Raw genomic sequence first — 15211 nt, forward strand, 5'->3', positions numbered from 1 at the left:
GAACAACCAATCGGCGCCGAGATAAGCGCGCGCAGCTTAAAATTGAAATTAAGTCCAACTCACAGGGGCCTGCAGGAACAACCAATCGGCGCCGAGATAAGCGCGCGCTCCTTAAAATTGAAATTAAGCCCAGCTCACAAAGGCCTGCAGAAACAGCCAATCGGCGATGCTTAAAATTGAAATTAAGCCCAGCTCACAGGGGCCTGCAGGAACAACCAATCGGCGCTTTTTAAAATTGAAATTAAGCCCAGCTCACAAGGGCCTGCAAAAGCAACCAATTGGCGCTGCTTAAAATTGAAATTAAGTCCAGCTCACAAGGGCCTGTTGGAACAACCAATCGGCGCTCCTTAAAATTGAAATTAAGCCCAGCTCACAAGGGCCTGCAGGAACAACCAATCGGCGCTGCTTAAAATTAAAAATTAAGTCCAGCTCACAAGGGCCGGCAGAAACAACCAATCGGCGCTACTTAAAATTAGAAATTAAGTCCAGCTCACAAGGGCCGGCAGGAACAACCAATCGGCGCTGCTTAAAATTAAAAATTAAGTCCAGCTCACAAGGGCCGGCAGGAACAACCAATCGGCGCTGTTTAAAATTAGAAATTAAGTCCAGCTCACAAAGGCCGGCAGAAACAACCAATCGGCGCTGCTTAAAATTAGAAATTAAGCCCAGCTCACAAGGGCCTGCAGGAACAACCAATCGGCGCCGAGATAAGCGCGCGCAGCTTAAAATTGAAATTAAGTCCAACTCACAGGGGCCTGCAGGAACAACCAATCGGCGCCGAGATAAGCGCGCGCAGCTTAAAATTGAAATTAAGTCCAACTCACAGGGGCCTGCAGGAACAACCAATCGGCGCCGAGATAAGCGCGCGCTGCTTAAAATAGAAATAAAGTCCAACTCACAGGGGCCTGCAGGAACAACCAATCGGCGCCGAGATAAGCGCGCGCAGCTTAAAATTGAAATTAAGTCCAACTCACAATGACATGCAGGAACAACCAATCAGGGCCGAGATGAGCGGCGCTGGTTAAAATTGAAATTAAGTCCAACTCACAACGACCTGCAGGAACAACCAATCGGGGCCGAGATCAGCGGCGCTGGTTAAAATTGAAATTAAGTCCAACTCACAATGGCCTGGAGGAACAACCAATCGGGGCCGAGATAAGCGGCGCTGGTTAAAATTGAAATTAAGTCCAGCTCACAAGGGCCTGCAGAAACAACCAATCGGCGCTGCTTATGATTGAAATTAAGTCCAGCTCACAAGGGCCTGCACTAACAACCAATCGGCGCTGCTTAACATTGAAATTAAGTCCAACTCACAAGGGCCTGCAGGAACAACCAATCGGCGCTTCTTAAAATTGAAATTAAGTCCAGCTCACAAGGGCCTGCAGGAACAACCAATCGGCGCTGTTTAAAATTAAAATTAAGGCCAGCTCACAAGGGCCTGCAGGAGCAACCAATCGGCGCTACTTAAAATTAAAATTAAGCCCAGCTCACAAGGGCCTGCAGAAACAACCAATCGGCGCTCCTTAAAATTGAAATTAAGCCCAGCTCACAAGGGCCTGCAGGAACAACCAATCGGCGCATCTTAACAATTAAAATTAAGTCCAGCTCACAAAGGCCTGCAGGAACAACCAATCGGCGCTTCTTAAAATTGAAATTAAGTCCAGCTCACAAGGACCTGCAGGAACAACCAATCGGCGCTTCTTAAAATTGAAATTAAGTCCAGCTCACAAGGGCCTGCAGGAACAACCAATCGGCGCTCCTTAAAATTGAAATTAAACTCAGCTCACAAAAGCCTGCAGAACAACCAATCGGCGCTGCTTAAAATTGAAATTAAGTCCAGCTCACAAGGGCCTGCAGGAGCAACCAATCGGCGCTGCTTAAAATTGAAATTAAGTCCAGCTCACAAGGGCCTGCAGGAACAACCAATCGGCGCTCTTTAAAATTGAAATTAAGCCCAGCTCACAAGGGCCTGCAGGAACAACCAATCGGCGCTGTTTAAAATTGAAATTAAGGCCAGCTCACAAGGGCCTGCAGGAGCAACCAATCGGCGCTCCTTAAAATTGAAATTAAGCCCTGCTCACAAGGGCCTGCAGGAACAACCAATCGGCGCTGCTTAAAATTGAAATTAAGTCCAGCTCACAGGGGCCTGCAGGAACAACCAATCGGCGCTGCTTAAAATTGAAATTAAGTCCAGCTCACAAGGGCCTGCAGGAACAACCTATCGGCGCATCTTAACAATTGAAATTAAGTCCAGCTCACAAAGGCCTGCAGGAACAACCAATCGGCGCTTCTTAAAATTGAAATTAAGTCCAGCTCACAAGGGCCTGCAGGAACAACCAATCGGCGCTTCTTAAAATTGAAATTAAGTCCAGCTCACAAGGGCCTGCAGGAACAACCAATCGGCGCTTCTTAAAATTGAAATTAAGTCCAGCTCACAAGGGCCTGCAGGAACAACCAATCGGGGCCGAGATAAACGGCGCTGGTTAAAATTGAAATTAAGTCCAACTCACAATGACATGCAGGAACAACCAATCAGGGCCGAGATGAGCGGCGCTGGTTAAAATTGAAATTAAGTCCAACTCACAACGACCTGCAGGAACAACCAATCGGGGCCGAGATAAACGGCGCTGGTTAAAATTGAAATTAAGTCCAACTCACCAGGGCCTGCAGGAACAACCAATCGAGGCCGAGATAAGCGGCGCTGGTTAAAATTGAAATTAAGTCCAGCTCACAAGAGCCTGCAGGAACAACCAATCGGCGTTGCTTATGATTGAAATTAAGTCCAGCTCACAAGGGCCTGCAGGAACAACCAATCGGCGCTGCTTATGATTGAAATTAAGTCCAGCTCACAAGGGCCTGCACTAACAACCAATCGGCGCTTTTTAAAATTGAAATTAAGCCCAGCTCACAAGGGCCTGCAGGAGCAACCAATCGGCGCTGCTTAAAATTGAAATTAAGCCCAGCTCACAAGGGCCTGTTGGAACAACCAATCGGCGCTCCTTAAAATTGAAATTAAGTCCAGCTCACAGAGCCTGCAGGAACAACCAATCGGCGCTCCTTAAAATTGAAATTAAGCCCAGCTCACAAGGGCCTGCAGGAACAACCAATCGGCGCTCCTTAAAATTGAAATTAAGCCCAGCTCACAAGGGCCTGCAGGAACAACCAATCGGCGCTCCTTAAAATTGAAATTAAGCCCAGCTCACAAGGGCCTGCAGGAACAACCAATCGGCGCTTTTTAAAATTGAAATTAAGCCCAGCTCACAAGGGCCTGCAGGAACAACCAATCGGCGCTCCTTAAAATTGAAATTAAGCACTGCTCACAAGGGCCTGCAGGAACAACCAATCGGCGCTCCTTAAAATTGAAATTAAGCCCAGCTCACAAGGGCCTGCAGGAACAACCAATCGGCGCTCCTTTAAATTAAAATTAAGTCCAGCTCACAAGGTCCTGCAGGAACAACCAATCGGCGCTGCTTAAAATTGAAATTAAGCCCAGCTCACAAGGGCCTGCAGGAACAACCAATCGGCGCTCCTTAAAATTGAAATTAAACCCAGCTCACAAGGGCCTGCAGGAACAACCAATCGGCGCTGCTTAAAATTGAAATTAAGTCCAGCTCACAAGGGCCTGCAGGAACAACCAATCGGCGCTGCTTAAAATTGAAATTAAGCCCAGCTCACAAAGGCCTGCAGGAGCAACCAATCTTCGCTCCTTTAAATTAAAATTAAGTCCAGTTCACAAGGTATTGCAAGAACAACCAATTGGCGCTGCTTAAAATTGAAATTAAGCCCAGCTCACAAGGGCCTGTTGGAACAACCAATCGGCGCTCCTTAAAATTGAAATTAAGTCCAGCTCACAAGGGCCTGCAGGAACAACCAATCGGCGCTCCTTAAAATTGAAATTAAGTCCAGCTCACAAGGGCCTGCAGGAACAACCAATCGGCGCTCCTTAAAATTGAAATTAAGCCCAGCTCACAAGGGCCTGCAGGAACAACCAATCGGCGCTCCTTAAAATTGAAATTAAGCCCAGCTCACAAGGGCCTGCAGGAACAACCAATCGGCGCTTTTTAAAATTGAAATTAAGCCCAGCTCACAAGGGCCTGCAGGAACAACCAATCGGCGCTCCTTAAAATTGAAATTAAGCACAGCTCACAAGGGCCTGCAGGAACAACCAATCGGCGCTCCTTAAAATTGAAATTAAGCCCAGCTCACAAGGGCCTGCAGGAACAACCAATCGGCGCTTCTTTAAATTAAATTAAGTCCAGCTCACAAGGTCCTGCAGGAACAACCAATCGGCGCTGCTTAAAATTGAAATTAAGCCCAGCTCACAAGGGCCTGCAGGAACAACCAATCGGCGCTCCTTAAAATTGAAATTAAGCCCAGCTCACAAGGGCCTGCAGGAACAACCAATCGGCGCTGCTTAAAATTGAAATTAAGCCCAGCTCACAAGGGCCTGCAGAAACAACCAATCGGCGCTCCTTAAAATTGAAATTAAGCCCAGCTCACAAAGGCCTGCAGGAGCAACCAATCTTCGCTCCTTTAAATTAAAATTAAGTCCAGTTCACAAGGTATTGCAAGAACAACCAATCGGCGCTGCTTAAAATTGAAATTAAGCCCAGCTCACAAGGGCCTGCAGGAACAACCAATCGGCGCTCCTTAAAATTGAAATTAAGCCCAGCTCACAAAGGCCTGCAGGAGCAACCAATCTTCGCTCCTTTAAATTAAAATTAAGTCCAGTTCACAAGGTACTGCAAGAACAACCAATCGGCGCTGCTTAAAATTGAAATTAAGTCCAACTCACAGGGGCCTGCAGAACAACCAATCGGCGTAGCGATACGCGGTGCTTAAAATTTAAATTAGATTTAACTCCCTAGGGGCCTGCAGAACAACCAATCGGCGCAGCGATACGCGGCGCTTAAAGTTTAAATTAGATCTAACTCCTTAGGGGCCTACAGAACAACCAATCGGCGCAGCGATACGCGGTGCTTAAAATTTAAATTAGATTTAACTCCCTAGGGGCCTGCAGAACAACCAATCGGCGCAGCGATACGCGGCGCTTAAAGTTTAAATTAGATCTAACTCCTTAGGGGCCTACAGAACAACCAATCGGCGCAGCGATACGCGGCGCTTAAAGTTTAAATTAGATCTAACTCCCTAGGGGCCTGCAGAACAACCAATCGGCGCAGCGATACGCGGCGCTTAAATTTAAATTAGATCTAACTCCCTAGGGGCCTGCAGGCAGAACAACCAATCGGCGCCGGATTTCCTTACGATTTACGTCTTACCTCTTCCGTCGATTCGTGTGTCCGGGGCTTAACACATAATACGTAAGCATAAGAAAACTGATTGGTCTATTTCCTTATGCACATGTGTATGGACCAATCAATTTTCTTATGCTTACGCATTATGCGTTGTTTAGAAGTGTGTGCTCCCCGCTTAAGAATCGAGCAACGCGAAACGCGATTGGTCGAAACGTTGTACGAAAAGTGTGTGTGCCCTGCTTTATGCTGGGTCTACAATGCGAGTCGCAAGAATTGACTAATCACAGTCAAATTTGAGGAGAATAATCGACTGTGATTGGTCAATTCTTGCGACTTACGACTTTATGACTCGCATTGTAGACCCAGCATTAGGGCTTAAAACATCTATTGTAGACGGCACTAAACTTTCTACAAAACTTGAGGATTTGGAGGTTATCTTGGGTTTGCTATAGTCTTGAATACTCGCGAAATGATTTCTGCTTTAGCCTTACATAGAGTTGCAACAACGTTTGTTGCTAACAAAATCAGCAAATCGTATTTTCGTACTATAAGTAAAAGTTCCTCCGACAACTCTGTAGGAATTAATGTAGTAGTGGAAGATGATATGGTAAGAGAACGCGCATTCTGAAATGTATTGACAGTACTGAAAATCTCTAACATATGTATAATATAACATTAACTACAGATTTTTAGTACTCATTACTCAGTATATTTTGAAACAATGCGAACCATAAATCAAAGTAAATCATTATTTTGTGTATTTATAAATAGGGTACGTATGAAGGAAAGAGGCTTCTCCGCCGATTTGGCTGAAACTTGACACGTTTGTGTATTTTGGTGCGTAAAACATGAATCTATAAGTTAAACGTGTCGTTCTCAATTAATGGGCATATTGAAAAGTCTAAATACAAAGTATAATAAATGACAGACATCCTAACCACGCAAGCAACTGTCAACTTTAGTACTTAATAACTTTTTTCCTAATTGAGAGCGACACGTTGAACTTGTAGATTCATGTTTTACACACCAAAATACACAAAACTGTCAAGTTTCATCCAAATTGGGGAGGAAGCCTCTCTCCTTCATACGTACCATAAATAGAAATAGGTATATTTCTGTGCAAAACTTTATTGCATGCGTCATGATATTTTATTCTCGTTTGTTTTGGATGTTTTTATGTGATATGATATATTTACATGTTTTCTTTTTTATATTTTTGCAGCCTATTAAAATTGAAAATCCCTATGTAAAAGAAAAACGGGAATGTATTCTGTGTAGATTGGGCATTGAACCAGATTACAAGAATGTAAGATTACTTTCACAGTTTCAAAGTCGATACACAGGCAGGATATATGGAAGACACATAACTGGGTTATGCAAACACAAACAGATGAGACTAGAACAAGAAATTGCAAAAGCTCAAAGTGCAGGTATATATACGCATACAGGGTGTTTCTTTATTGTATATAAGACTATAGGTGCTATTCTATGTGGTTTCCATTCATTGTCACATATTTTAAATAGAAAAATATATATTTATACAATGTTTGTACGTCGTCGATGGGTGTTGAATACATCAAGGTCTTTAAATGATAAACATTGCTCTCTTCTTACATATATTGATTGTTATTTCTGCAATGTAGTAAGGTTTCGATACCAGACACGGACTAAAGCCTGTATCAGCGTGGGATTGAGATTGGATTGAAATTTGACCACGCAGAGCAAAGTTCATTAAACTTAATTTTTTTTTATTCTGATTGATTAAATTTCAATCCAATCTCAATCCCACGCCGTAGTCTGATACGGGCTTAACGGTCATTGTCTGTTATCGGCGACGTACAAACATTGTAGTTTGTATTTTTTATTTAAAATATGTGAAAATGAATGGGAACCACATACAACGTATGTCAAGATCAAAGTCATCGGCGTGGTGTTCTCTAAAGTAAATACATACCGTGGGAAGTATTGCAGTGGTTCAAGTCACAAAAAAAAGTTTATATCAATACGTGTTGTTTGACCTTGTTCCCACGGTACGTATAGTCATGTTTCTACTCCAGTAATGTGCAGTTGCTTAACGTTATGGGAAGTGCTCGAAATAGCCACCTTCGACCTGAATGCAAACCTGCAGTAGTGTAGTGTTTTAAAATGATCCTGTACCTCGTGGGCGTTCAAGTAATCACTGGAATGTTTTTTTGTCTGGAAGATGTCTTTTACGGAAATGATCCGCATACACAGATGTCTTGCTTAAAAGCTGAATTACAATCGGCAAGTCCATACATCAAATGCATGTTTGCGTTTTCCCGATTTGAATATTTATTCAATCTTCTAATGCACAGTAAATTAGTGACGTATTAAGTGTTTCTAGTAAGAAAATGAATTGAAGTAAGTAGACTCAATCAACACGGTGTGAAATCAAGAAGGTCAGGAAATATCCAGGAGATATTGAGAATTATTTACAAATACAGACTGAATGTGTGACCATTTCGAGCACCTCCTATAACGTTAAGTAGCTGGACATTAAGGATGTTCTGGAGAGTTAGACAAAATTTACAATAACATAAAAAACCGCCGATCAAATCCGAGAGGTTGATGATCAAACCCAGGTCGTTTTGCCATGGAATGCCCCACATATTATATCTACATATATTTTTTAAATTCAGGAAACATGGCAAACAGATTCGTCAAGATATAACTATACACATTTGTTTTTATATTTCAGGTTTAATGGGTTACTGGACGAAAGAACAGGAATATGTTAAAGATCCAAAACTGTTTGATCCAAATCATCCATTTAGGCCACACAAATATTAAACGAGTATAATAGCTGTATATGTGCATATATACTTATGTTTATATATAAACACTCGACAAATGAGATGATTATAATTGCATTAGCATCAACAAATTTCCCTGTTCAAGTAAAAACTGTTATATATTTACGCTAAATGAAATCCATATATGTCCAACAGATGCGTAATTATTTATAACAAACACGATTATAACAATTTTCGATTATAACAAACACGTTTTGCAATACTAGTTAAAAGTAGTATTGCAAGACGTGAACTGAATATTGAAATAATTTTGCTAATTGAATATCAAAATAATTCTATAGAACATTATAGTATATGTAAATCTTGTAATACAGTAATTATATGTAAATATCAAAATTTTTTTTATTTTACATTTTATTTTTGCGACTAAATCTTTAACAAGAAAAGTAGCCTTTTCCGTTTTAAGAACTGTAACGTGGACTTCATATTAATGACGAAAATAGATGAAGATTATAGATTTTCTACATATTAGAAAATGAAACTTTTGATTCTCCTATACGCTTGCTTGACAGAAGACTCTATTATCGAAGTAAAAGAAAATATTGTAGAAAACAAAAACAATCGAAGCGAGTGCGCTATTTTCTTAACTTGAGTTTAAATTAACATTTTGTACCTTTTTTATATCTATTTTAACATGAAATGCTTGGCTAGATAGTAAATATCGTATTGTGTAGATTAAAATCAGTATATATAGTTATATACATTTAATAATCAATTTAAATGTCAGAAAAGAAGTTAATTATCATGAAGTGTGTATTTAGGAAGTTTCAATCTTGACGAAAGAAAAATGGTCTTACAGATTCTAACCAGCACCATGTCACAGAAAATAAAGCGCTTTGAACTATGCCCTATATATGGTACAATAAGATCATTATATATTACAAAACAGATTTCATTAACGTTCAATGTTTAAAACTATTGATGTGAAAATATAGTGTTTTATTTATAATAAATTCTTATCTTTCTGTTTTTTAGTTACACACACACACACACACACACACAATATATTTACATTTCGTATACATTTGTATTGTTTTATATACATATATTTATTTATATATTTTATGAAATAGATTTCCTATAAATTAGAAAATTTCATAGTCGATTATCGAGTGATTAAAATGAACGTTTTTTTTTATTAGTATCGAAGGTATCGAACAGTCCACGGAACCGTAATAATCGCGCATGCGCAAGATACTGGGTCCCTTTCCTCAGACAACCCCCTGGAGTGCGTTCCGATTCCCTACCTGAGTGCTGAAAATCTATAGTGCACGTAACATATACTATAGGATTTTTAGCACTCGGGTGACTCGGGTGGGGAATCCGAACGCAGCCCTGGCGGCCCCTGCGTGGCTTGCGTGCGCTCTCGCCTTGACGTCAATGGACGTCAAGAATAGTTGAGAATAGTGTGTGCATACGGCACATACGTGTTGATACTTTGGTCAGTTTGCTTACATATTACCAATCGAACGGATTTTATTTGTACCGTACGTGAATAAGAAATAATGGATGTTGATGAGGATTATGACACCGAGCAAAGCGATTACGGCGATTTACCCATAGTAGGTATGTTTTTGGGATCGAGTTACTTCACGCGGTGTACTATAAAATATATGTTACACGCAAAAAAAAAATATATATATATATATATATAAGTATATATCTAATTTGCAATTCCAAATATGTAAACGTTTGTTTGCAATTTCAAACGTGTGAACGCTAGCGAGTACGTGGATCAACTGTATTGACAGTTAAATCCTTGTCTGCGGTAACTCGTTTTTTAGATTATAGCATAACCTACGACGTATAGGTACAAAAATGACGCTGACGCACTTGTGCCTCAGACTGTTCAAATGTCCAATGTTGAAGTTATAAACTGCTTTGCAGAGTCCCCGCGGACCCCGCGTAGCGGCCTGGAGATTGATGAAGATCACGAAAACTGGTCAGATGTAAGCACAGTTGAGCTAGGTATATTCTCTGATATTTTTTTATATCTTAATAGACCTCGGTCTCTGCGAACTGCGAACTTGTAATGAGTGCTTTAAAATACGATGACGCATCTAGTTGGAACACGAGGCATCGAAAAGACGTTGAATCAAAATAGTATTTATAGTACGTATCGCACCCTGAGAAGAATGTCAACTCAAAAATTTACAATTTTTAGGAGAGAGAAAAAACATTTCAGGCATACTTTTTAAGGGCTTGATTCAAAATAAAAAATTTTTTAGTTGTGACAGCATTCCTCTCGGAGTGCGATATGTAGTGCTGTAAACACTGAAGTACTAAATAATGGTTGATTTAAGTTTTCTTCACAATTATATCTTTCATAACTCTAGTGATGAACATATCTATATGCGAAAAGAACAAAATTATATATGTTCTAAAATTTCAAGTAAAAGTTTTAGTAATAAGACACTATATATCATTTTCATGTGTATTTTATTCGAGCTTTATTCGTTCTATTTACTTGCTTTACATATATATGTATGTTAACACATTGCGGATCAGACATTTTATTGCTAATTATACTCATTGTCAGTAGCCAGCTATTTTTTTTACGTCAAATATTTTTAAATTACTTATGGTTTGTTCGTAGTTAAAAAAATTACTGTTATGTTAAAAATATTTAATTTCAACAAATATTTTAAAATATACATATATCTTTTCAAAATACATTGGTAGAAAGGAAACAAATCACTGTTGTCACTTGTTACTGAATAATAACTGTTCTTGATTAATAAACAAAAAAATATGAGATATCTCTTCGTCCATCCGCAATGTGTTAACTTCATCAGTAAACATGTTAGAAGACAATACATTGGTATTTTTTCCAGCAAATGTAGCTATGCACTCATTACTTGTAATTTAGCAAAGGCGTATATAGCATGGATAAGCGACATTAAATTCAAAATACCACTTTAGTTTGTTACACGTAATATGTTGCAATAACGTAAAGCCATATTTTGTTAAACGATATAATAAATATTTGTATATTTTTGAAAATTTTTTGTCTAGTTTTATGATAAGTATTTACATATTAGATATTATATTTTCAAAGATCATATAATAACTTATATCTTTAATCCCCTTTATTTTAATTAAATGAAAAAAATAATGTGCCTGTGGTTCAATCAATAAACTATTTATTAACAAGATATAATTTGTAAAAGAATTTATATCAATTAGTTTTATTACAATGTTTTATTAAGTATACATACCCAAGTAATAGTAAATAGTGTGCTTTTATAGTATATTATATATATATATGTTATATATATATATATATATATATATATATATATATATAAAAGAAATAATTTAATATAACGTCAAATGTATAATGAATTATAATCTATATATAGATTTGTCGAGTAATAGAATAGAGTCCAATATGGAAGACGTTCCAGTGCCCTCAGAGAATACATTCGATGTGACGTTACCAGCGACACATTCTGTAAGTATAAGGTATTTTAAAGATAACACAGTGTAATATTAGTTATGTTAATGTGTAACATAAGTTAGGATTCTTTAAAATAATTAAATATATTCTGTGCAGTATTTAGGACAAAATTTGGAGGAATTAAGGGGACGGACTATATTGGATGATGGCATTTATATGAATCTACCACTATTGGTAAAGCAGTCTGTTTTATTCCCTGGACAAACGTTACCCATGACAGTTTTTGGCACACAGACCATAGAGATGTTGCAAAATTGTATACAAAACGATCGTACTTTCGGTGTCGTGTGTTACGGTTATCCCGAGATGGAGCGAATAGGAACGACCGCTGAAATTTACGAGTACACGGATGGAGGTATATTGTTGGATCATGGACGACGAGAGTTTCGTCTGAAGGCTAAAGGCAGGCAACGCTTTAAGATATTGCGTATTATTACACAGGTTAGTTTTTATACGAAATATGTATACAATTTATATTCACAACAATTATTAGATTGTATGGATTTATTCGAAAAGTTTGAAGCGGCTTTAAATAGACTACAGTTAAATGTACTGGGTCATGTAAAAACTATTAAAAAAAATATAACATATATACGTGGTCTGAAAGACAACATTTTTAAGTATATTTTTAATAAAAACTACTGGCCAGACTTGGGGAATTTTAACTGCATTTTTGTATGTAACTTTGTATTATATATATGAAAGAATGTGTATTTTCATCACTTGACGCTTCTATCTGAAATCTGTAAAAATACCGGATAAGCCGGATAAAAAGATGTTTATGAAGACGATAGCAAAGTTGAGTTAATCAAAAATTGATCGAATAAATAAATGTATAGGTACATATGTATATCTATATAAGTATACATATATATATATATATATATATATAACTTCTGTAGAAGTTGTCACTTTCGAAACAACCCAATTATATATAAGAATAAATTATTAAATGTGCTACAACTTAATAACTGGTATTTTGGTATTTTTAAGCATAGAATATTATACATATATAAGATTTAATTTTGGATAGTATTATTTTAGTTATTTAAGTACGTAAATAATTATTAATTATTAAGTAATTTGATATTACTTATAATCAGGACAACAATAAAATTTCGGCCAATGTTAAAGTATTACCAGAGATAACACTTGAACCACCGTTTTTGGACCAACGCTTAGCCTCATTAGATCACTTGAGAATCTCTGTCGATTCTGAGGAAGATATGAAAAAGCAAGAAAGAGTAGAAAACTTGGATGCTGCGGTAACTGCTTGGCCAGCTTGGGTCTATAGACAGTACGACCCTGTAAGGCTCTCCTTTAGAATACGTCAGCATTTGCAATTTCTTGAAACTAGTAAGTATTGTGATTGTATAAACAAAATTTATATTATTTTATCATTTATTATAATTTTTTAAATACAATTTATATTTTAGGGGGCGGTAGTGTACCTAAAGATCCCATAGATTTGTCTTTCTGGGTTGCACAAAATATTCTAATGGATCACAATGAAAGACTCACGTTATTAACTTATGATTGTGCTATTTCTCGATTGCAAAGAGAAATAAAATATCTCGTAGAAGTACGTATAAAATAGTACTATACTAGACTCCGTCCAACGAGAGATCATGGTTGGATCAGACGAAAACTCGTCCGTTTCGCACAGGGGTCTCCGTTCACAGAATGTCTACGTATACGGTACACCACGCTCTAGACTTACCCTCACTTTGCTCGCCTATGCGCACAACCAACCATGATCTCTCGTTGTGGACGGAGTATATATATTTATTTGGCTGCAGTTTTTGGTATACCGCCTGTAATATTAATATCTGTTATTTGAAGGACAAGATATATGTATGTGTTAATTGCGAATCCTTCATTGGGAGACAGTCGCACATGTTCCCGATGAATAAAGAAGGCCCGCAGGGTACTTACGTCAATCCTGGTGGTGTTATACATGAAACTATTACTTTTTATCATGTTCAAGGTGTTGTACTTAATAATTCGGATCCTTCAATCGAGTACAGCTGGTTTCCAGGGTAAAATGCAATATTCTAGCATGTCAAAATTCATGCGTGAGTTTTATTCTATTCTACCTCTAATACATGGGTTATTATTTTAGATATGCTTGGACAATAGCTATTTGTAAAGGCTGTCGTCATCATGTCGGTTGGAAATTCACAGCGGTGGAAAGTAATTTAAGGCCCAAAGAGTTTTGGGGTCTAACACGTAGAAGTTTGAAAAATAAAGATTTAAAAATTAAGAAGAAGAAATAAAAAGATCAAAATATCGATATATATATATATATATATATATTAGACATCATAAATGTCTCAGTAATTTTTGGAGATTTTTTGAAGCAGTGCAAGTCATGTTGATATATTACGACCGGTATATTATTTTGAAAAGGAGATTGGAGAAATAATCAATAATTTGCACACTAAAAGATTATATTTTATAAACGCTATGATAAATAAGACTTTCTTAAGGTATGAGGTATAACGTGAAGTATTAACCACATTTGTTCAGTTGAAGCTTCAGTTGAAACTATACTTCGAAATTGAATAACTCTTCAGTTCTCAGTATATTTTAATGGCATATTCGCAGATCAGATCAAAGTGTCTCACGTGTATGCACATTTTCATTTAGATATGGTAAAGTAGTAAATGTAAAATGGTAAAAAAACAAAAGATACCATACGAATAGGCAGGCTAAAAGTGCTAAGAATGTAAAGATAATAGGAGATATAACTGTATTTTTAAAAATTATAAATCATATTTCGATGTAACGCATTTTTTTTCCCTTAGAAACGTATTTAACATTAATACGAAAAAAAAAGAAACATTTATGATGCTTAATGTACGACGTGTGCATGAGTTTTGTTGTATTCGTAATTTAACCAGCTAGCGCTTGGACAATAGTGATTTGTAAAAGATACCTTGTATACGCGAAGAATAGTTGTTATATTAATTACAATAATAAGTTATAATAGAAAGAATTTGAAATAGATTCTATGAATGCTACTGTAAATTGATCATTTAATTCTGCTATTAATTAAACTTTGTGTGAAATCTTTTTCTTTGAAGGTGTTATTGTAAATTACGTATTAAAGTTATATTAAGAAATATACAATATTCTTTTATACGATGTTACTCAATGCTTTGTAAAAAAGTGGTTGGTACTTGTTAAACAAATTTTCAGCTTTTATTTAATATTTATAAATTCTTCACTCATTTTATCACAATTTGTAATTATGAAGTCTTGTGTCCACGATGCGAGAAATCGATCCGAGAAAAAGTACTAAAACTCGAATCGTGATAAGTATAAAGACCCAGGCATATAGAAAAACTTAAGGTGAAATTTCATGGGCAGTGAAAAGCAGCAGCAGATCGTACTGATTGGCTACAAAATAGAGAAGTTCTCGAGTTTCTAGAACTCCTCTATTTTATAGCCAATCAGTACGATCTGCTGCTGCTTTTCACTGCCCATGAAATTTCACCTTTAAGCAGTAGGCAAATCAGCCAATCATAATCAAGACATAACGTAAGAGGTTTACAATTTTGCCACCACACCACAGTATAACCAGGGCACATACCAAAATGGTCCGCGTCATAATAGAAAAACATGGAGCGCATGTGCGGCCAAACTCTGTCTCTTTTCAA

General features: G+C 37.5%; 2 protein-coding genes across 5 annotated transcripts; both read left to right on the plus strand.

Moving 5' to 3' along the window:
• The first annotated feature begins 5636 nt into the window (after positions 1-5636).
• On the plus strand, positions 5637-8632 carry Mrps18c (mitochondrial ribosomal protein S18C). The gene is made up of 3 exons (XM_071777985.1): positions 5637-5862; positions 6478-6685; positions 7975-8632. Exons 1-3 carry the CDS (start codon positions 5725-5727, stop codon positions 8064-8066), a joined length of 438 nt encoding a protein of 145 aa, XP_071634086.1. The 5' UTR covers positions 5637-5724; the 3' UTR covers positions 8067-8632.
• An 804-nt stretch (positions 8633-9436) lies between these two features.
• On the plus strand, positions 9437-14624 carry Ohgt (E3 ubiquitin ligase component cereblon). 4 transcript variants are annotated; one of them, XM_071777981.1, is made up of 8 exons: positions 9437-9655; positions 9977-10057; positions 11452-11543; positions 11646-11990; positions 12653-12905; positions 12986-13131; positions 13392-13588; positions 13672-14624. In XM_071777981.1, the coding sequence occupies exons 1-8, from the start codon at positions 9595-9597 to the stop codon at positions 13823-13825; spliced, it is 1329 nt and encodes a 442-aa protein (XP_071634082.1). In that variant the 5' UTR covers positions 9437-9594; the 3' UTR covers positions 13826-14624. The 4 variants fall into 4 exon arrangements, with proteins under 4 accessions (XP_071634082.1, XP_071634084.1, XP_071634085.1 ...); XM_071777983.1 differs by having other exon boundaries at positions 9446-9655; positions 9977-10038; XM_071777984.1 differs by having other exon boundaries at positions 9446-9651; positions 9977-10038.
• Positions 14625-15211: the final 587 nt, after the last annotated feature.

The sequence above is a fragment of the Temnothorax longispinosus genome, chromosome 5, assembly GCF_030848805.1.
Source record: "Temnothorax longispinosus isolate EJ_2023e chromosome 5, Tlon_JGU_v1, whole genome shotgun sequence".
NCBI lineage: Eukaryota > Metazoa > Arthropoda > Insecta > Hymenoptera > Formicidae > Temnothorax > Temnothorax longispinosus.